At 40.3% G+C, this 23,447-nt stretch overlaps 4 protein-coding genes across 5 annotated transcripts; 2 read left to right on the forward strand and 2 right to left on the reverse strand.

Annotated features, from left to right (window-relative positions):
* Positions 1-914: 914 nt before the first annotated feature.
* LOC149383174 (uncharacterized) lies at positions 915-7,191 on the forward strand. The gene is made up of 3 exons (XM_089628451.1): positions 915-1,165; positions 1,787-1,997; positions 2,162-7,191. Exons 1-3 carry the CDS (start codon positions 1,001-1,003, stop codon positions 6,952-6,954), a joined length of 5,169 nt encoding a protein of 1,722 aa, XP_089484577.1. The 5' UTR covers positions 915-1,000; the 3' UTR covers positions 6,955-7,191.
* A 6,919-nt stretch (positions 7,192-14,110) lies between these two features.
* Positions 14,111-17,285, reverse strand: LOC149383175 (GTP cyclohydrolase 1-like). Its single transcript, XM_089627701.1, has 6 exons — positions 17,274-17,285; positions 16,986-17,041; positions 16,253-16,338; positions 16,093-16,205; positions 15,677-15,934; positions 14,111-14,641 (listed from the first exon to the last, which is right to left on the reverse strand). The coding sequence occupies exons 1-6, from the start codon at positions 17,283-17,285 to the stop codon at positions 14,111-14,113; spliced, it is 1,056 nt and encodes a 351-aa protein (XP_089483827.1).
* A 651-nt stretch (positions 17,286-17,936) lies between these two features.
* Positions 17,937-19,135, reverse strand: LOC149383176 (nuclear polyadenylated RNA-binding protein). The gene is made up of 3 exons (XM_089627702.1): positions 18,538-19,135; positions 18,203-18,342; positions 17,937-18,122 (listed from the first exon to the last, which is right to left on the reverse strand). The coding sequence occupies exons 1-3, from the start codon at positions 19,133-19,135 to the stop codon at positions 17,937-17,939; spliced, it is 924 nt and encodes a 307-aa protein (XP_089483828.1).
* Positions 19,136-19,652: 517 nt separating this feature from the next.
* LOC149383177 (small ribosomal subunit protein eS7-like) lies at positions 19,653-22,485 on the forward strand. Of its 2 annotated transcripts, none has more exons than XM_089628471.1 (6): positions 19,653-19,766; positions 20,696-20,780; positions 20,872-20,945; positions 21,030-21,153; positions 21,247-21,429; positions 22,150-22,485. In XM_089628471.1, the coding sequence occupies exons 2-6, from the start codon at positions 20,706-20,708 to the stop codon at positions 22,267-22,269; spliced, it is 576 nt and encodes a 191-aa protein (XP_089484597.1). In that variant the 5' UTR covers positions 19,653-19,766; positions 20,696-20,705; the 3' UTR covers positions 22,270-22,485. The 2 variants fall into 2 exon arrangements, with proteins under 2 accessions (XP_089484597.1, XP_089484598.1); XM_089628472.1 differs by having other exon boundaries at positions 19,680-19,766; positions 20,680-20,780.
* The last annotated feature ends 962 nt before the right edge of the window (positions 22,486-23,447 follow it).

Raw genomic sequence — 23,447 nt, forward strand, 5'->3', positions numbered from 1 at the left:
GATTACGACATGTGTACTTCCGTAAAAGATAACTGTCAAAATAATAACAATAGAACTAAAAATTAACATTAAGTATTTTATATACAAAAAAAAAAGTATTTAAGTGTATTTGGCATAAAACTTTGAGTATATTCCCACCGAAAATTCTAATCCTAGCGCAATCAATTCGAACATGAAAAAGAATTGTGATGAAAATCATTTGAAAATGAGAGAAAAATATGAGTTTTTTGAATCAGGGGTATTTTTGTCCGATTTTGAGCCAAAAATCCATATTCAGATATTTTTAAACATTATGGTCTAATCTTGATATTTAATGGCTTATTAAGCCCAATTAATGAAATTTTTCAATATAAATATAAAGTCGTATTCATAACCTTCGTAGATACGCCTTCTTTGTTCCTTTCTTTCTTCGTCTTGGTCTTCCCAATAGAATAAAATAAAAATAAGATTTAGATAGTGTTTGTCTTTGTCCAATACTCCAATGAACGCCAAAAGTCGATTTTTTTTTAATTTTTTTTTATCCAAACGCCAAAAGTCGGATGACTGTATGAAGTTGGCTTTTCCGTACAACACAGTGGACTAGCATCCAATTATTCCTTTCTTTTTCCTTCTCTTTCCCGCTTCATTTTCTATTTTTTTTTCCTCGAAAAGATGCTTCATTTTCTATTTGTTTTGTATCATATTTTTGCCCCAAAAATCATCGCCAAATTCTAATTCACTCCCATTCTTTCAAACACGTGGTCACGGTATGTCCTTACGTGTGTTTCTGAGAAATCGAGCATAAATAGAATTTAGGTCAAAGTTGTGGTAGAAAGTGATATTAATGATATATAACTTGTCGAAGAAGTTGTTTTGACTTTTGACTTTCGAGTCCTTTATTATATTATTTAATATCACAGCTCTAAGTGGTTTCTGAACTTTATTTTCTTTCCTCCTCTGAACTGAAGCATAGAACCGAACAGTCTTTGAACTTTATTTTCTCTCTGATTTCTGTACGGAAATGGCGAGTCCGAGAGAGCACATAGAAGAGATTCGCCGGAAAGACTTCGGGATCGGCGGGGACAAGTCTTCTGAGAGAGTGATGAAGTCTCTACACGAGGTCTTGAAACACGTGTCCGTCGAGATTTACTCGAAAGACGTTCATTTCTTAATGGAGCTCATTCAGGTAAACATTTCACAGCCGCGAGAAACAAAGCGTTTGAAGCTTTTTTTTTTTAATAGTTTTCCGTGCTACCTTTTTTTTTTCTTTCTTTTTCTTTTCTTCAGTCCTTCGGTAGTTCAGTGGTTTGCTTTTTGTTTCAGTTGTCACAAGAACCTAAGGTTTTTTAAAATGAAAATAGCTATCTTAATCTTACTTAGGCTTCATGATTTCGCATTGTTTTTGGGTTCATGGTCGTTTATATATATATATATATATATATATATATATATATATATATATATATATATATATATTTGCATTCGTCGCTTCTTTCTCAGCATTGATCATGAAAAAAAAAAAATGAAAGGTTTTTCTTTAGAATAGTCTTTGCTAGCTTTGTAACAACGGAAGTGGCGTAACTATTTCTTTTAATTTTTGTTTTCGTTTATGAACTTTTCGTTTCATGTACGGTCATTTCGTTTGGTGATCAACTGTTAGACTCCATTGAAATATCTTAGAGTTACATATTAGCTATGAAAGATGGCGTAATTGAAAAACTAACCTAAAAGTACAGACACAAATGTTTTGAACAATATTAGGACAAGTGAAGCTCAGTTGTTGTTGTTTTTTTTTTTTTTTTGGTAGAATGCTGAAGATAATGAGTACTCTGCGAGCGTTGATCCATCGTTGGAGTTCGTCATAACATCTAATGACATCACCGCCACCGGAGCTCCGGCGACTTTGTTGATCTTCAACAACGAGATCGGATTTTCACCCAAAGATATCGACTCCATTTGCAGCGGGGGCCTATCAAGCAAAAAAGGAAACCGGAAAAAGGGATATATCGGTGAAAAAGGTACGTTTTTAAATAAACTTAGAGTTTGTTTCATTGTGTATCTTGATTTCAAACTAAAACTTGATCGAATGGTTATTTATTTTGTGTCTAATTGATATGCTCCATTAGTTTGATGACCAGTGTGATTGTTTAACTCGTGTTTTTTCTTCTTCTTTTGATTTCAGGAATCGGCTTTAAAAGCGTGTTCTTGATCACGTCGAGGCCGTATATTTTTAGTAACGGATATCAAATAAGATTCAACGAAGAGCCATGCCAGCACTGCAACTTGGGCTACATCGTCCCTGAGTGGATTGACCAGAACCCGAACATGTCGGAGATCAGGCAGATATACGGCTCCTCCGGCGAATCGCTTCCGACCACGGTCTTGATCTTGCCGCTGAAGCCCGACAAAGTCGCAATGGTGAGGCGACAGCTGTCCACGATCCACCCACAGGTCCTCCTCTTCCTCTCGAAGATCAAGTCGCTCTCGATCAGGGAACAGAACGAGGAGACCGTCAATGGAGTCTCGATCACGAAGGAGACCGACTTCAAGCAGAGGAAGAGCATGGACGCCGAGTCTTTCACTCTCCACCTGAACGCCGACGAGGACGGGTCTGCGAAAGAGTGCAGTTTCTACATGTGGAAGCAGAGGTTTCCAGTGCCGAGCGATTGCAGGGTCGAGAAGAGATCGGAGGTCGACGAGTGGGCTATCACTCTCGCTTTTCCGAACAACGGAGACCGACTCGGGAGGAAAAAGGGCTCGGAGTCTCCGGGGATATACGCTTTTCTTCCGACCGAGATGGTCACGAATTTCCCGTTCGTGATCCAGGCGGATTTTCTCTTGGCCTCGTCGAGAGAGACGATCCAGCTCGACCAGGAGTGGAATCGGGGGATTCTCCGATGCGTCTCCGAGGCCTTCGTCAACGCTTTCAAGTCCATGGTCGAGGCTCACAGGGATGCTCCGGCGTGGATCTTGCCGGAAACTTTCCGGTTCCTTCCGGTGGAGGATTCGAACTACAAGGAGCTCAACGTAGTCAGGGACTCGATAAGGACGAGGCTGGCCGAGGAAGAGGTGGTCCCGAGCGAGGCCGTGGTGAGGCAGAACTTCTTGCACAAGCCCCGAGAGGTCGCGAGGCTCGATAAGTCTTTCTGGGCCGTCCTCGACGCAGCTCGTGCCGAGGGCGTGAAGCTCCCGGGGCTTTCTTCGCACGGGAAGTATGTTCTGAGCTCGCCGTTGGACAGAGAAGAGTACGACCGAGAGCTCGAGTTTCTTGGGGTCATGCCCGTGGAACCCGAGTGGTACGCGAAATGCATCAAGGGATGCAACCTCGTCGAGAAAGTCTCCGATCGCGTTTACCTTGAGATCCTCTCGTTCGTCGCCGAGAATTGGAAGACCAAGTTTCTTCGTTGCGCCGAAATCAAGGACGTGCCTCTGGTCAAGTACCAGAAGGATCAGAACGAGACGGTGGGCTTTCTCACCATGAGCGGGTCTGCGGCGAGCGCGGTGTACCTCTCCCGAAACCTCAAACAGGTCTCGTGGATGATCGGATGGAGCGGCGAATTCTCATCCGCCACCGGGATCTTCTTCGTGCCAAAGCCGACTCACGAGGCGATGGAAAAGTGTCCGAAGAAGGAGGCTCTGCTGCGGTGGCTCAAAGAGGAAGCGAAGGTCGGGGCGGTCGACGTTGCCGATTTCGCTTCCCTCGTCTCGCGATCGATTTCGGCGAAGAAAGATCGGAGGCTCGTGGTGGCCTTCGCGCACTTCTTGCTTCACTCTCTGACGAAGAAGGAATTTCTGACTGTGACTCAGGCTTGCCGGCTCTGCAAGTCTATGCCGGTGGTGGAGAGCTACGGGAATGTGAACTCTGATTGGAAAGGCCTTCTCGTCCCGGCGAGTGGGAGCAAATGGGCCGAGCTGGTTCTCTCGAATCTGTGGAGTCAAGACGGGTATGTGGAGCTCAGCGAGGACTACTTGGCCTCGTTTCGTGTCGCTGGCAAGTTGGTCACCAAGGAGAACGAGCTTCTAAGCTTCCTCGGAGAGCACGCCAGAGCCGAGGACGTGCCTCGAATCCCGATCCCGCACTCTCGGATCCCCTCCGTGTCATCCTCACTCACGAAGGAAAATGCGTACATGCTTCTAGAGTGGATTCGGAGCCAGAAATCAAGCCGCGGGTTCTTCCCGAGCGGGTTCTTGGCGAGCGTGAAGGAAGGTTGTTGGTTGAGGATCACCATGAACGGAAGCTCCGGTTCGAGGCCTCCGTCTCAGTCCTTCCTTCTCGGTTCCTCCGATTCCTCATGGGGAGATCTTCTTCAGAACAAGTCCGTGTTCGTGGATGTGCCTTTAGTCGACCGGAGCTTCTACGGAGAGAGAATAAACGGCTACAAAGAGGAGCTGAAGGTGGTCGGCGTCATGTCGGAGTACTCCGAGGCATGCCGGTTCGTCGGAGACCGTCTCATGTCTCTCGCGGATTCCGGCGCCTTGACCCGAAACAACGTGCTCTCGATCCTCAAGTTCATCAGGTTCCTGAGGTCCAAGTGTCTTTCACCGAACGATTTCATTACAACTGTGAAGAAGAGGAGATGGGTGAGAACCTCCCGCGGCGACAAGTCTCCGGCGGAGACCGTCCTGTTCGGCGAGAAGTGGAAAACCGTGGCCAAGATTAGCGACATCCCGTTCATCGATCTGGACTTCTATGGGGAGGAGATCTGTGATTTCGGGGAAGAGCTCGCTCTTCTCGGCGTGGTCGTGGATCTCTCCGAAGACGGCGAGGGCTACAAGCTAGTCGTCGATAATCTCAAGCCGTCGCTGAGCCTGTCGTCTCTGCCGGTCGATGCTCTTCTTCTCGCACTCCGGTGCATCGGCAGAACCTCGTCCGACGATCGAGTCGTCAAAGCGCTGAAAGGAACCAAGTGTATAAGGACTAAAGTGGGCTACAAGGCTCCCGAGGAGGTTGTCCTCTGCGACCCGGGGTGGGGTTTCCTTTTCCAGGTCTTCGACGGCCTTCCTCTGATCGACCCGGATTTTTACGGCGAAGCCTTATTCAAGTTCAAAGCTCAGCTGAAACTGATCGGAGTCACTGTGGACTTCGACCAGGCTGCGAAGGTGTTCGCCGGTTACTTCAACGACCGGACGAAAAAGAAGTCAGTTTCCAAGGACAACGCGGTCGCGTTTCTCGGATGTTTCAGACGATTAAAAGAAGCCGGCATCAAATTCCCGGCGGAGCTCAAGAAATGCTTCTATGATGCCAAGTGGCTGAGGACTCGCCACTGCGACTATTACAGGTCTCCGAGGGAGTGCGTTCTCTTCGGTCCAGAGTGGAAATCTATATCTCCGATCGCCCGGTTACCTTTTGTCGATGACACTGACAGTGGATATGGCAGCGAAATCCACAAGTACAAGAAAGTGTTGAACACCTTGGGTGTTGTTACCAAGCTCGACGATGGGGTCAAGTTCGTCACTGAAGGACTTTACTTCCACAGCATCGAGTCGATCGGAGCCGAGACCGCGCTGGCTCTTCTGGACTGCGTCGCGGTTTCACGCAAGAAGGGTCACGAGTTTCCCCCGGAGTTCATCAAAAAGCTCTCTCAGCCGTGGCTGAGGACAAGCTCTGGATACAAGTCTCCCTGTAAGTGCTTGTTCTTCGATTCCGGATTCGCCGAGTATTTGAAGGCGACCGACGGGCCGTTCGTCGACCGGGAATTTTACGGCCCAAAACTCGCGTCGTACAGAGAAGTCCTTGGCTCCATCGGCGTGGTCGTGGACGTGGAAAACGGGTGCGAATTGATTGCTGGAGAACTCGGATCCCAGTCGGAGTTTTCGACGGTAACAAGGTTTTACACGTACCTGAGCCGATTCCGCTGGAATCCCAAGGCCGAATCGGAGAAGAAGATCTGGATCCCAAACGGCGATATCGACGGGGACTGGGCGAGTCTGAAGAGGTGCGTGGTGTCCGACGAGACCGGGCTCTTCGGCTCTCAACTGACCATTCTCGACGAGCATTACGAGGAAAACCATCTGTTCTTCTTCTCCACCGCTTTCGGCGTCAAACCGAGACCCCGGACGGAAGACTACCGTGAGCTCTGGAAGACTTGGGAGGTTTCGGGCCGGGTTTTATCGCACGACCAGTGTTGCAAGTTCTGGAGTTACATGGCCAAGAACTTGACCCCGAAGATGGAAGAGACTTTCGCAGCCGAGTTGGAGAAAGTCCCGGTGAAGGTGAAGCCGGGCCGCCACCGTTCCGACGACGAAATCGTGCTCCGGGACAAAAAAGACGTGTTCATCGCTGACGATCTCCAACTTAAAGATCTTTTCGAGAAGTCCGGTTTCGGGTCCCTTTTCGTGTGGTACCCTGAGCCGAGCCTGCCGAGCCTCCCCCGGACCAAACTCCTCCAACTCTTCCAGAAACTCGGCGTCCGAACGATCTCCGAGTCGGTCGTCCAGAGAGAAAAAAACCCGATCGGCCGGAGGGAAATTCTTCCCGGCGGCGAACTGATCGGGAAAGGCCTGGCGCGGCTCGTCCTCGGGTTCCTAGCGGTGGGAATGGAAGCGGAGGATCGCCACCGAGCGCTCGGAGAGCTCTTGAAGCTGAGCGTGGTCGAGACCGAGGAGCCGATCGAGGTCTGGTACGATCTGAGCCTCTCCTCGGGGAAGACCGCGAAGGTGAGAGCGAGGCGAACGGTGAGGTGGGACAGAGGAAGCTCGACGATCTTCACGGCGGCGAGGACGAGAAGCGGTGATGACGTGGCACCGGGCCACGCCATCGAGCGAGCCACGTGCTTCTCGGAGGTGGTGGCGGAGGGAGTCCTGTGGGAGAGCGGCGAGCGCGTTCGTGACCTCGCCGAGCTCGTCAGGCTCGCCTTTCTCATGGATTTTCACGACGACGAGATTGAGTTTCTCATGAAGTCAAACAACTTGCAAACTTTCGTGGAGGACGATGAGTTCTTAGCCTCTGCTTTCCCTGCCTGTGCGAGAAAGTGAGACAGACCATCCTTTTTATCTTGTCATAATATCTCTACGAATGAAAATGTGTAATTATGTAGCGCATGTGACTACTTTGAAGTTTCAACTATCTGGACGCGTAACTAGAAAATGCAATATTTTGTGTATCTATGATATATATTAGGCTTGGATGGTAACATGTGGTGTGTTTATTTCAGAATGTTCAACGAAGATTTCTTATCCAATCAATTTTAATGAACAACCTTGATAAAAACGGTGGCAATGTTAATAAACCGCGAGTTCTTGATCAACTATGAGTACACTGTGTATATATAATACAGATACGCGGTTTCTGAACTATAAATTAGCGATGTTATATATAAAAATAAAAAAAATTAACATATTTGTGACACTCATTTATTTGAATTTAATATTTAATCATGCGCGACTTAAAGAAGTAAAAGCAAGGAAAAAATATAGAAGAAAAATCAGTGGCTTCAGTTAGCAAGCAAAGCACAAATAAGCTGCTAAAAGCCTAAATCAATGAAAATAACCGAATTTGTAAAAAAAAAAAAAAAAAAAAGAAAAAGAAAAAAAAAGACGGGGATATTCAGTTAGGACGACGCTGATATAACGAATTATATTATTATAAAAAATAGAAGAAGAGGCTACCCTCATAAAATACTATTCAATTTGTTGTAAATAAATTGGTATGCTCAAAGGTCAAAATATAGGGTAATTTAAAGTAAAAAATATGGGGTAAATTATTTATTACCCTGCACCTAATTTTTGACTAATGTACATAAATTTTCACTATAAATACATGGGGATGATGAAGGAAAAATCCATCCCCCAAGTTCCCACAATTTACTTTCTCATTTTAGTCTCCATACTCTTCTCCTCTAAATTCTCATCTTATTAGTGTTAAAGAGTATTCAATTCAAGTTATTCCTTTGATTTTATAACACGTTATCAGCACGATCACTCTCGTCAAGATCAATTCGGAGGTATAATACTCTAAACACTAAAACTCGTATAACTATTATTTTTGTATAACACCATATTACTATACACAAGAGACTCTGCCACCTTATGGTAATATGATGTGATTTACAATATTTTAACTTCGTTAATGTATAACATCATAATACTATATGCATGGAAGGCTCTGCCTCCTTATAGTAAAGTGATGTGAACTACATTTTACTTGTAATTAATATCAATTTTCTATATACAGGAGGCTCTGTCACCTTATAGAAAAATGCTATTAATTGCTAATTTATTTTAACTGTTCTAGTTAATATTTTACTTTGATTGGTTATATCATTTCAATACTCGTACATCTACACATTGTTTACTACACAATGTTATACTTAAATACAATTATTTTTCTCACAAAATTAAGAAATACCCAACGGTAATATAACGACTATAAACGGCTATATTTCACCTTATAAATACATATCTATTCAACTCATTTTTAATTACACAAAAATCTCAAATTCTCTACCTCATACATATTTTTCTCTTCTCCTACTATTTTTCGGTACAAGCTCAAAATGTCTCACTTACTGCTAGTCTTTATTGCCATATTTATTGTTATGTTTAATGCTTATACTTTTACCATAGAAATTCCACCGAATGAATTTTATTTTGTTGTAGTAATGTTTGGATTCATGTATTTCTTTTTTATTCCTTACAATTCTTGTAGACTTATATGTCTTTAATTATTAATCTAATAAATTTTATATTTCATAATAGTTATCATCATGGCAAATCTCGTCAAGCTCGATTTCAGTCCTCTAGACATCATAGGCCAAAACTACATGCCTTGGAAGGTGGATGTAGAAATGCATCTAGAATCTTTGGGTTTACTGGAAACAATTTTTGAGGAAAACACCTCGTCAAATATAGACAAGGCAAAATCTTTAATTTTCCTTCGTCGAGATCTTGACAAGGGACTTAAAAGTGAATACCTCACCACCAGAGATCCAAGTTTACTCTGGAAGGAATTGAGGGATAGATATTTTCACCAAAAGGAGATCATGCTTCCAGTATATCATGATCAATGGAACGCTTTACGATTCCAAGATTTCAAAAAAGTCAGCGAATATAGCTCTGCGATGTTCCGAATAGTATCTCATCGGAGATTTTGTGGAGACCAAGTGATAGATCATGACATGCTGGAAAAGACATTCACTACTTTCCATGCATTGAACGTAACCTTGCAACAACAATATCGTGTTCGAGGATTTACGAAATATTCGGAACTAATCACTTGTCTTCTAATCGCAGAGAAGAATAATGAATTGCTGATTAAGAATCACTAATCCCGTCCGATAGGTTCAAAAGCTTTACCTGAAGTAAACGTTGTCAACTCCGAAGAACCTGAACAACGGAACTATATTCCGGGTCGAGGATGAGGTCGAGGTCATGGTTGTGATCGTGGTCATGGTCGCGGACCTGGATACAGACGTGGTCGAAGTGGTTATAATCATAACCATTCTTACAATACCACGAAAGATTATCATAAGAAGAAGCAAGATGAAAAGTATCACGATTATCCCCACAAAAAGGGAAAATACCCAAGTACTTCCAAGGGTAGTGAAGATGTTTGTCATAGATGTGGCACAAAATGGCACTGATCTAGACATTGCCGTGTTCCTCAACATTTGTGCAGTCTATATAAAGCATCCTTGAAGGGGAATAAAATGGAGGTCAACTTTATTGACCAAGAACCTTTAGATGACTCAACTCATCTTAATGCTTCCGACTTCGATGGTGATCTTGCGCACACTGTTGCTGATTCTGCTGCTTTCACAGGAGACTTCTAGATTAATGATGCATGCATGTTTTTCCCATGCTTGGGAATGAAGCAAAGCCTAATATTTTACCTAACTACTTAAATATAAATATGTATAATATGTGTAATATTTTTCAAGACTATGTAACACATTAGTATTATATAATATAAGTACATCTTTCTCATCAACTTTATTTTTGTTTTTATCTGAAGTTATCATATGAAAAAAGCAAATTGTGAGGCAAACCAAATGGTTGGTATTGGAGAAATTTGCATACCGGATAGTGGAACAACACATACTATTTTGAATGATAAAAAGTTTTTCTCAATGATAAAACCAACGAAATTTTTTTGTGAATACAATATCAGGTCCTGTAGATCTGATTGAAGGTATTGGTAAGGCAAATTTCACACTGCCAAATGGAACAGAATTCAATATAAATAATGCTTTATTTTCACCGAGATCCAAACGAAACTTGTTGAGTTTTAGTGACATATATTCTCATGGATTTAATACTCAGTCTATAACTGAAGGTACCATGAAATATGTGTGTCTTACGACATCCAAATTCGGAAAGAAACAAATTTTAGAAAAACTACATATGCTCCATACTGGATTGCACTACACATATATAAATGCGATAGAATCAAATTCGGTAGTCATTGAGTCTTCAATTTTAATGACATGGCATAATCGTTTGGGTCATCCTAGTTCTATTATGATGCGAAGAATTATCGAAAATACACATGGGCATCCATTGAAGGGCCAGAAGATCCCTCAAGGTAATACTTTCCCATGTAATGCTTGTTCTCTTGGAAAGCTTATCATAAGGCCTTCACCGAGAAAGGTTGAAACAGAATCACCTAAGTTCCTTGAACATATTCAAGGTGAAATATGTGGGCCTATTCACCCACCATCTGGTCCATTTCGATACTTCATGGTATTGATAGATGCCTCTAGCAAATGGTCGCCTGTTTGTCTGTTATCAACTCGCAATATGGTATTTGCGAAATTACTTGCTCAAATAATTAAATTACGAGCTCAATTGCCTGATCATACAATTAAGAAAATTAGGCTCGATAATGCTGGTGAATTTACATCCCAAACATTCGATGATTATTGTATGTCAGTTGGGATTGACGTTGAGCATCATGTTGCTCATGTACATACACAAAATGGTCTAGCTGAATCGCTAATCAAGCGCCTCCAGCTTATTGCTAGACCATTGATAATGAGAACAAAGCTCCATGCTTCAATATGAGGTCATGCAATATTACATGCTGCTGCATTAATTCGCATCTGACCAAGCGCATATCATAAATACTCCCCTCTACAACTTGCATTTGGCCAAGTACCAAATATATCTCATCTGAGAATTTTTGGATGTGCTGTTTATGTGTCTATAGCACCACCTCAAATAACAAAGATGGAACCTCAAAGAAGACTTGGAATTTATGTAGGATATGAAACTCCATCTATTGTTAGGTATCTAGAACCTCAAACTGGTGATGTTTTTACAGCACGGTTTGCTGATTGACATTTTGATGAAGAAAAATTCCTAGTATTAGGGGGAGAAAGAAACCAGCTGGAAAGGGAAATTACTTGGTCTGTACCAACATTATTGCATCTTGACCCTTACACAAAAGATTGTGAAGGAGAAGTGGAAAAGATTGTACATTTGCAAGATAGTGCAAGTCAACTTCCTGATGCGTTTACAGACACTAAAAGAGTGACTAAATCATACATTCCAGCTGCAAATGCTCCTGGGCAAATTGATGTCCCAAAAGGACAAGTTGAAAATAAAGTCACTCATGAAGTCACAACACGCCTGAAGCGTGGAAGACCATTCGGTTCCAAAGATAAAAATCATCGGAAAAGAAAATGAGCAGAGAGACAAAATGACCCCAAAATGGAGGAATGTATTCCAGAAATACAAAACGAGGAAAATCGAGAAATATCAATTAATTATGCCAATACAGGTATACAATGGAACCGAAATGATGAAATCAATGATGCATTCTCATATAGTCTGGATGTCATGGATGAAAATGATGGAGATCCCGAACCAATGTCTGTTACTGAATGTAAAAATAGACACGATTGAGGGGAATGGAAAAAATGCAATTCAAGCCGAACTTGACTCGCTTAACAAGCGCAAGGTCTTTGGACCTATAGTACTCACACTTGTAGATGTGAGACCTGTTGGATACAAATGAGTATTTGTACGAAAGAGAAATGAGAAAAACGAGATTGTGAGATACAAAGCTCGACTTGTTGTCCAAGGTTTTTCTCAAAGGCCCGGAATTGATTTTGAAGAAACATATTCCCCTGTAATGGATGGAATTACATTCAGATACTTGATCAGCCTAGTAGTGCATGAGAAACTAAATATGCATCTCATGGATGTTGTCACAGCTTATTTATACGGAACGCTTGATACTCAAATATATATATGAAGATCCCTGAAGGATTCAAGATGCCTGAAGCATCTAGTTCAAATCCTAGAGAAAAATATCCCATCAAATTACAAAGATCTTTATATGGGTTAAAGCAATCCGGACGAATTTGGTTTAATCGCTTAATTGAATATTTAATACAGAAAGGTTATGTCAATAACTCTCTTTGTCCATGCGTATTCATTAAGAAAACAACATCCGGATGTGTGACCATTGCTGTTTATGTTGATGATTTAAACATCATTGGGACTGATGAAGAGATCAAAGAAGTAATCTCTTACTTAAAGCAAGAATTTGAAATGAGAGATCTTGGAAAGACAAAATATTGTCTTGGATTACAGATTGAGCACGTGAAAAATGGAATATTTGTGCATCAGTCAAATTACACGAAAAATGTTATAAAACGCTTCCATATGGATAAGTCAAATCCTTTAAGTACTTCAATGGTTGTCAGATCCCTAGATGTGGTAAAAGACTCATTTCGTCCATGTGAGGAATCTGAACAGATTCTTGGACCTGAAGTACCATATTTCAGTGCGATTGGAGCCCTTATGTACCTTGCTAATTGCACTCGACCAGATATAGCTTTTGCAGTTAATCTATTAGCAAGATTCAGCTCAGCTCCTACAAAGCGACACTGGAATGGGGTCAAACATGTCCTTCGTTATCTTCAAGGAACGATTGATTTAGGATTATTTTATCCTAACAAGACAAAACTAGTTTTGATTGGTTATGCAGATCCACACAAAGGGAGATCTCAGACTGGATATGTATTTATATATGGAGGGACTGTGATTACTTGGCGTTCTCAAAAGCAAACGCTCGTTGCTACATCATCAAATCATGCGGAAATTATATCACTACATGAAGCAAGTCGTGAATGTGGTATGGCTGAGATCAATAACGCAACATATCAGAGCCACCAGTGGTCTTCCAACAAACGAGGAACCCATCACACTTTATGAAGATAATGCCGCATGTGTTGCTCAAATGAAGGAAGGATTCATCAAGAGCGACATAACAAAACACATCCCTCCGAAGTTCTTTTCGTTCACTCAAGAGCTAGAGAAGAACAATGTTATCAACATCTAGTATATTCGTTCTTGTGATAACTCATCTGATCTCCTCACAAAAGCGCTCCCCACTTCAACTTTCAGAAAACATTTTCATGACATTGGAATGCGTAAATTGCAAGATTTGTAGAAAGACCGCACTAACGTCTGCATCAGGGGGAGCTTTGCATAGCTGTACTCTTTTTTCCTTACTGAGGTTTTTATCCCACTGAGTTTTTCCTACTAAAGTTTTTAACGAGGCAGCATGAACAAGTAGATGTATCAATAAGCATCCCAAAGGGGGAGTGTTGTAAATAAATTGGTATGCTCAAAGGTCAAAATATAGGGTAATTTAAAGTAAAAAATATGGGGTAGATTATTAAATACCCTACACCTAATTTTTGACCAATGTACATAAATTTTCACTATAAATACATGGGGATGACGAAGGAAAAATCCATCTCCCAAGTTCCCACAATTTACTCTCTCATTTTACTCTCCATACCATTCTCCTCTAAATTCTCATCTTATTAGTGTTTAAAGAGTATTCAATTCAAATTATTCCTTTGGTTTTATAACACAATTAACATTGTTTTGTGAGTTTGTTTTTTTTTTTATTTTTTTTTTTAGGAAATGACGGCAAAAGTCCCTTAAGTTTTAGGAAACAGCTAACATAATCCCTATTCTTTATTTTGAACGGGAAAAGTCTCTAACCTTGAAAATTACACATTCCGTTAGTCTCTATTGCTATATTCTGTTAAATTGTTAACAAAATTAACATTTAAACATTTTTTTTGTAAAATAAATCATTAAAACATTTTAAAAAGGTCCTCCACTGCCACATCAACACCCTCTTTCGTTTATTTTTGAATGTTTTAATGATTTATTCAAAAATAAACTTCTTGATCCTTCTGGAGATCATGCACGTGTGGCTCGCCTCCACGACCACAATCACATCGCCGAGAAACGACGAGACCGTCTCGGATATCTGCCGCGTGAGCCGTTCCTGAACTTGTAACTTGAAGCCGTAGTAATGGACTATCGACCGGAGACGAGAGGTCCGACCTGGATTGGGATCGCTTTCCTCGCTGCACATGTAGCTGATGTGAACAACGCCGTGGAACGGAAGCAAATGGTGCTCACACTGAGACCAGAATGGAAAGTTCAGCTCTGACTCGATCCGCTTCTCTCCGCCGCCGCTGTTGACGGCTCCACCGCCGAACCCGTTCACGAGCTTCATCTCCATCTCGACGTTCCGGAAGTTTCCGAGCCACCCGACGAGCCGCGCGGGCATGCCCGCGAGCTCTTTCCTCGTCGAGTCTTTCCCGAGCGACCCGACGATCGAAGCCACGACCGCGGCCATCGCCGGTTCGATCTTCGAGGACCCACCGCCGAGGACCTTGTTGCGATTTTTCTGTACACAAGTGCACGTAGTCGCTCAAGTAGTAGAGTTCGTAAGTACGAGTCGATCCCACGAGAAAAATGTTTAATTAAATTGACAAGATTACTAGCACGAATTGAACCCGATGATTTGATGATTGTGATGGTTATCAAAACAAACGAAAATTAAAAATAATTAAAATACGGTAGATTACGATAATGAGAAAGCAAGAAATATGGCTTCACAAGTTATTCCTATGGTTTGGATTCGGGAATTAAGCACAAAACACACACACACACACTCTTATGTTTGCTAATCACGCTCACGATAATGGTAATCTAAGATTTCTCTCGAACATCTAAGAATCTAAACCTATGCCGGGATATCTTCTCTCGATCTCAACCCCTAAAAACAACGGCTAGCATTAAAAACAAGAACGTTCACACGACTCCGAAACAGCCTAGCTATGTCTAGCCTAGGAATGTATCCCGGTAAATTAATCATTGTGCACGACTAACCTGATCTCTCCCGAGCGTCAAGCAATCCTAATATCATGAACACGGTAGCTAATCGAATTCAAGCATTACATACAGAATTAAAATAAACAAACATTATAGAGCATACGAACATTAATTTGACATGATTGAATCCATAACCATATTCCTAACTTGTTACACCATAGCCCTTAAAGAATTTAGTGCATGACTGAACGGAAAATAAACGGCGATGAATATGAAGCAAACATGACTAAAAACTGAATTATATTAATAAAAACGGGAGTTCCAAAGATTCAGAGAATAGAGATAAAAACTGTGAATGATGAAAACGAGAATTGTGGCGACGATGATCCTCTCTGAATGCTTCTTCTCTCCCGGGATTTTTGCGGCCGAATGAAAACAAAAACTAAAAGAAAAAAGTAAAGATCCGTTTCTAAATATACTTAAGTGTTTTTGTAGGTTTCCTAGGTTTTTCGGAGCTCATTTGGGCCGTCAGAACGTGTCCAACGGCTTGGATTACAATTAAAACGCGTGACAAATAAGTTGGACTTGGGGCCTGTGCGATGCACACCCCTTCCTGTGCGCCGCACATGTCTTTTCTGGGCAGCCTGTGCGCCGCACACAAAATGCACAGGAGAACGCACAGGCTCTTCAAATGGCTGTGCACCGCACAGGGACCGCACAGGGCAAACGCACAAGACTCTGTAAGTTTGTGCGTTGCCTCGCGGGTCCGATTCACCTTGAACCACCTATCTTGAGCTCCGGGTGTCGGAATCGAGATCCGAAAGATGTTCTGAACTCCTTGTGATTGCCCCGTCGTCGTCGAATGCTTTATTTGTCATTTTTGAAACTTCAAACTCTGAAAATTAAGAAAAACACTCCAAAACACATGAAAATGCTCTCGAACTAACTTCTTTTCACTTCCGAGAGTACAAACAAACACGTTTATAACGCGCAAGGCCGGCTCCGATCACGATCCCGGTCCACCATGGTCCCTCGGAACTTAAGTAGGCTCAAGAACTTGGCCCAGGCCGCGGAGCCTCCGTCTTCGAAGACCCCGAGCTGGAGCAGACCACGGACTTGACCCGTTCTTTCGAGGTCTGAACGAGGGCCGGCGAATCGAGGATCGGTAATTAGAGGCGCTCGCACTGGAGAATGACCGTCACGCCGGACGGCCTGAACCCGTGGTAGAGCGCCGAGCAGGTCTCGTCGGCGAGCCGTTGCGGGTCTTGGTAGGGGTGTAATCGGGTTGGGTTAGTCGATTTTTCATGTTCTACCAACCCGAACTGCTACAACTAATTTTTTTAATCTTAAACCCAAACCAACCCGATTGAAAGGTAAAACAAACCAAACCAACCCGAAAATAATCGGGTTGGTTTGGGTTGGTTTTTTCGGATTATAATTATCGACAAATGACTTTATAACTCGAATGAAAATCATATACGTATATTATATCTAGAACGTTTTGTCAAATAAAATTAAAATTTTACTTATCTTAAAAAAAATTACGGATTAAAATAAAAATTACGCATATTTTTAATTACCAAGTTTTCATGCAGTCGTAAATAATAAAGTATAATACTGAGTATTTTTTATTTAATTATAATATTATTAAAAAAATAATATTTTTTTAAACAATAGTACATATAAAATATTTGCAATCTTACAAAAATTAAATAATTAACACTATCGGGTTGGTTTGGTTCAACCCAATCTCACGACTATAAAAAACTAAACCAACCCGAAACAATTACGGTTTGGGTTGGTTACAACCCAAAGTTCATCGGTTTTTAATGGGGCAGTTTAAAAAAGAGTGCGGTTTGGTTTGGATGATCGGGTTGTTCGGTTTGGCGGTTTTGATGAACACCCCTAGGTCTTGGAGCCGCTTCGCAAAGATGTCGGCGACTCGGGAGAGCTTGCTCAAACCCACCACACGCTTTAAACCCACCACAAAATATGGCAGTGGCGGACCTTTTTTTTTTAAATGTTTTAATGTTTTATTTTTGATTTATTTTACAAAATAAACGTTTAAATATTGATACTGTTAACAATTTAACGTCATATAGCAGTCGGGACCAACAAAATGTGTAATTTTAAGGATTAGAGATTTTTACCGTTCAAAATAAAGAATAGGGATTATGTTAGCTGTTTCCTAAAACTTCAGAGACTTTTGCCGTCATTTCCTTTTTTTTTTACTTTATTTTACAGTACTCACTTAAATTTATGAAATTACAAAAATGCCCCATAAATTTCAGAAATTACATAAATACCATATAAATTTCAGAAATTACATAACTACCACTAAATATTATAAGTTACAAAAGCTCCCTAAACATTAATAAAATTTTATTTATTATTTCAATAACTTACTAATAACAAAATACATCAATATAATAAGAAAAGCTACATATTTTGTTGGAAAAAAATTACATTAATTGTCCTTTTTCTGTAACAATATGTTTGTATGTCCCTCTCATATTTTGGTCATAGTAATGTTTCACATTCAAATAATATTTAACACTAAAATATATTTTAATTTGACAACAAACTGAAAATGAAAATATAGAAACTTATCGTTCGGGGAAAAATAAGATAACTATATTCAAATCTCTATTTTGTTGTACCAGCTCATATCTATATATAGAAGAAAAAATAAGTAACCAAAGTTAGGTATATTAATTCCTTACGTATTAACGAATACCATGAGATGATCACAAATATACATTTATATGAATGATCTAATGAAATGCGTGACAAATAAACGTAAATGAGAAAGGCTAAGGAACAACATACAAGAGCTAATTCACGTCCTAAGGAAACAAGAATACAATTTAGTCAACGGTGTGGTCTGTTTTCTTGGGAAGAAGAGATGTACTTTCATTGCTTGGATGATAACATGATTTAACGTTCAAAAATTGCTTCATCGCGACCGGTCCTTTTCGTATAGCTCTCGATAGTCTCTTCCGGTTCTTTTTACCCGGCCTTTTGGTCATCCTTGTTGTCTTTGTCTCTTGATCCTGCAAAAAAAAAAAAAAAAAAAAAATTAAATTGAACATTTCTTTTCTTCAATTTTTCGAAACTTTTCATTATTACATACCTCCTCGTTCGCATTGGAGTCATGAGCTTCTAATGCAATAATGCTATCAACGCTGCTTTCTCTACTTGATTTCTTTTGAGTTTCTTGATCAACATTATTATCATTAATCTCTTCCTTAGTATTAGCCTCCTCATTATTACCTGCACGCATGCATTAACACGACATGTTACAAGATATTGTGCGACATAAATCGACAAAATGTTTAAGAAAATTAGTTTCGCATACTAGTTTGTACCACAAATCGATGATATACATTTTTGTCGCACAGTAAATTTGCGCGATAGATATTTATGGGAAAGAGGATACATATATACACAAATCAAATAGAGACTCACCAATTATCTCATGTGGTTCATCGTTAAGTATTCCTTTCTTCTCGTCCAACGCCTCAAGGTAATACACCCTGAAACTCGGCGACCCTGCACATATATTTCTTTCCGCGTCACCCTCTTCTTCTACTTCTTCATCTTTCTTTTCTTCTTTTTTTTCTTCCTCTTTTTCTTTTTCCTTTTCGGGTTCTACGACTTCTTTTTCTTTCTCATCACCATCATCATCACCATCATTTGGTTTCTTATCTTGTTCTTCTTTTTTTCCTTCCTGTTCTTCTTTGCCCTCGATCTTCTCCTCAACATCCTCTTTGGCGTGACCATTATCATCATTGTCCACATGTTCATTCATGGCTTTCGAAGAAGATGACATACTCTCGCGATTGTGATCATGATCATCGCCTAAAGACGATGGTACGGACCGGCGAGTCAACGCCTCGCTCTCTTGACTTTCGTTCAAAAGTTCCTTCTTCGAGGGCGTTGACTCTCCGGTGGCGTGGCTTCTTCGCCTTCGAATCTCCTCGATTTTGCGCCGGAAAAGGGGTCGGAGTTTCGGAGGAATTGATAATATATCTGTGTTGACAATCTTTGAGTTTTGACACCCCATTTTTTTTTTTTTTTTTTGCTGGGGGCTACAATATTGAGGATAAAGTTGAAAATGAAAATAAAACTATATCTATTATGTCTTCTTGTTTTATTTTTTGGCTTTGTTTGACACACTCGAAAATTTCAAGGGTTCTATATTGATTCTTTCAGCTTGGGATTTTTCGCCAAAAGAATCAACCCCTGAAACCTTCCAAGACTCGATTGGTTTACGTTGGTTGTTTGTATTTTCTGATAGCTGTAAATTTTTTTTTTTTCCAACCAAGTAATTAACCATATTTTGTTGTTTAATTGTTCTAATTATAACTATATGCGTTTGACCATATTTTTAGGTTGTTGGTCAACAAGCACAGCCCTTGAAAGAGGATATCACGCATGTGCGTGGCTATTTCTGTCAGTGAAACTGTTGGGTATTAAGGCCCAAAGAAAAATCCAATTGGGCTGATAATCCAATTGGGCCTAAAGCCAATTTCTGATTAGTCTATTGATTGTTGATTTGGGCTTAATTGTGGGCTGGCAGAGCTGTTTGTTTCGCTTACATCAGTTAGGGTTGCGAATCATAGAACTCTCTCTTCTCACTCTCTGTTCTCTGCGTTTTCTCTCTCGGTGTTGGCTCTGCGTTTTCACACAGCAAGGTTTGGTTTAATCTGTGTTTATTCTCGACTGTGTTTTGATACTTCGAAATCCGATCTGGAAATACTGAATTAACTAGACGCCATTGACCAGATTTTTCATCGTCTTAATCGTTGTTTTTAATACATATTTTCCGTTGACGGAGAATATCTTTACTCAGTTTGTAAAATATGATTTAGATCATGTAATTTTCTGCACAGTTTTTGTTTTGGGGTAATCATTAGTTTGGTTTCATCTTCAGTTTTTTTTTTCTCAGACTGTTTTGAGGTTATTTTGCTGTCACTTTTGAGAGATAGTAGATTGTAAAAGGAATTAGAGAATTTCGTACAATTTTGATGAGCTTTTGAGTTTAAAAGTGTGATTGTCGTTGGGTTTTTGACTGAAAGACTTTGCTGAGGTTGTGTTGAGTATCGCTTTTCTGTTTGGGTCTGTTCTGTTAAATTAAGTATTCGAGTGCTTATTATTCATTTCTGTATAAATTAAATTCAGTATTTTACATTAGACAAGTTGATTAATTTGCTTGTTTACAAAGTTTCAGATTCCATGCGTTAATTGAAAAATCTATCTATGGTGTACGCTTTTGTACTGCTTCGTTTCTATACAGTATACACCCATTCTATCAAACCTAGTTGTAGTATGATATTTGGTATAATTATAGTGAACATTGAATTTACAACCTTGAATAGAAGTGTGTCTTGATTAGCAATATAGAACAAACTACTTGATAGAATTTGAATAACTTTTGTAGGCTCTCTTTTCATTCTGTAGTGATATTTGTTAAACCTCAACAATTACTATGTATGTGCTCGAGAGATTTAAATTAAATTTGTCTTTATTAGTCTAGTTAATCAACTTGTTTGACCGGTAAGTTGTTGCGTTTAAAACTTTATTTTTCATTAGCTAATAAAAACCCAGCTTGTTCACTTTGTAGATTTGTGAAGATGTACACCACTAAGAAGAAGATCCATAAGGATAACGATGCCGAGCCCACGGAGTTCGAGGAGACGGTTGCCCAGGTTAGTCCCATTCTTCGGTAGATATGTGCAATTCTCACATCAATCGTAACTTGTTCATCTAAGAATTCTATTTGTTCTCTGTGTATTGCAGAACCTCTTTGATTTGGAGAACACCAACCAGGAACTGAAGAGTGACCTGAAGGATCTCTACATCAACTCTGCAACGTGAGAGCAAGCATTCTTTTTTCTCTTTTTTCACTTATGAGGTTTTTATTAATTTATTATGTTGTATGACTTTTTTTTTTTTAGCCAAATGGATGTCGCTGGAAACCGCAAGGCTGTCGTGATCCACGTCCCGTACAGACTTAGGAAGGCTTTCCGCAAGATTCATCTGAGGCTCGTCCGCGAGTTGGAGAAGAAATTCAGCGGCAAGGTAAAATCTCTTCTCTGCAAACCAAGAAAAACCAAAATAAGGGTTTTGAATCTGGTCTTGAAGACGGGTATTTTCATTCTTTCTTTAATTTAGGATGTGGTGTTCATCGCAACCCGGAGGATCGTGAGGCCGCCCAAGAAGGGCTCGGCGGTCCAGCGCCCCCGAACCCGAACCCTCACCGCTGTCCACGATGCCATTCTTGAGGATATCGTTTACCCGGCTGAGATTGTCGGCAAGCGTTGCAGATACACCCTCGATGGCTCCAAGATCAGCAAGGTTGGTCCATTACTATTTTCTAGGATGTTTACAAGTCTATACAATTTATCATAGTCCCAGCTTATCTTCGTTCTCTGCTGTTATTGCAAGTGTGTCTGGTAGTAGAGTCAATTAGGAGTTCTCACTAATCCACAATGTGGACTTGGTTTTCAATTATAATGAATATCATTTCATTATTAATTTTTCGTTCGGATCAGCAATGTTGGCCCATAACTATTTTGTGTTAAGTTTATAATTGTCACAGTACCAGAGAATCTTAGTTCTGTGTTATTATCTGCTAACCAATCTGGTAGATTCAATTAGGAATTCTCACTAATCGACAATGTGTACTGATTTACAGTTAGAATAAATATAATTTGATTATCAAAATTTTGTTTTGATTAGCAAGGTTGGTCGTTAACCTTTTCTCTTTGTTTTTTTGTGCTTTGTTTTATAATTAATACGGCTAATTGCAGTTGCAAAGAATTAAATTCTGCGTTATTGTTTGCAAATTCATTTGGTAGTACAGTCAATTAGGAACTCTCACTAATCCACACAATTTGGACTGATTTACACTTCATAATTATAACCAAGATATCGCTGAATCTTGTCATTTCTATATGTTGAAACAATTAAATTGCTACAACTTATCTTTGCACTTGATCTTTGTTGTCTTATTGAGTGATGGGAAATCTGCGAATTGTTGATCATTGGTTTTTTGGTATTTACCTGTTTTGGCAGATTTTCTTGGACCCGAAGGAACGTAACAACACCGAGTACAAGTTGGAGACTTTGTCTGGAGTTTACAGGAAGCTTACCGGCAAAGACGTCGTGTTCGAGTACCCCATCACAGAGGCCTAAGTTATATTTTGTAATCTTTAGATGAAAATGGTGGTTTGTTTTTTTATTTTATTTTTATTATTGCTGTTTCTTGTGTTAGAGTTTTCAATTGTTTCAGGCACTCTTTGAAAATTTTGACTTCATATTGGTGCTTTTAGACAGAGTGGAAATTGTTCTATTTTTGGTGTAAAACTTGCATCTATATATTGCTAGCGTTGGAGATGCTATTATCAGAAAGTATGATTGCTCGTGACAAAAAAGAAATCTAAGCTCGTAACTTCTATATATGGATTTTTTATTTTTAACATGGGAACTTCAATGGCCCAAATCCAATGTGGGAACTTTACAAACACAAAGTGAAAGTTACTTTAGTGGAGCATTGAACCTAACTTCTCCTTTATTTTAATGTACTGTTTAAAGTTGTAATGTGCATGTTACGTATTTAAATCTTCCCTGAAAGATTATGGCATTAAGCAAAATTTTCCCAGGAAGAAAAAAAAAACCCATGAAACCATGTCTCTATTTTATCGTCCTAGAACAAAAGTTCAACTTCCCGTGTGAACCGACTGGGAACCGGACGGGAACGGTGAATTGAAGAGGACCGGAAGGGTATAGGCTAAAACCGTTTTCGTTCTTAGAAACCAGTGGGAACACGGTCGAACCGGACCGGATTCCTTTGGACCGGATTCCGTTGTATTAAGGCGTAGTTTGGTCTAATATTCGGGAAAACCTATCTTCTCGATCCCCATTTTATCGAAACCCTAGGATCACGGCTTTCGTTTCTCCGAGAGCAGATTTGCTCAGTTTCTGGTCAAATTTTCCGGTTTCCTTCACATTCGCCATGCTATTCGTCGGATTCCGATTGTCCCAAGCACAATTTGTCAAATTTCTGAGGCACCCACGAGGTAAGTCACTCAGATTTCTCGGATTTGGGGTTTTTTTTTTTCTGAATTTTTTTGTTTTAATTCATGATTATGATGATGAATATGTTGATTTTATATGAGTATGATGATGAATTGATGATTATGATGATGAAGTATGGCGTCCGATCCGGCGGAGAAGTATTGCGAGTTCGTTGAAAAACGACCGAATGGAAGCAAATGTAAATTTTACGGGTACATCATAGGCGGTGGTGGAATCACTCGCGTGACGAGCATGGACAAGACAAATTGTGTGAAGATATGCGACAAAGTTCCTCA

The sequence above is a fragment of the Urtica dioica genome, chromosome 10 (genome assembly GCF_054948205.1).
Source record: "Urtica dioica subsp. dioica isolate 48M chromosome 10, U.dioica_male_clone48M_v1_H2, whole genome shotgun sequence".
Lineage (NCBI taxonomy): Eukaryota > Viridiplantae > Streptophyta > Magnoliopsida > Rosales > Urticaceae > Urtica > Urtica dioica.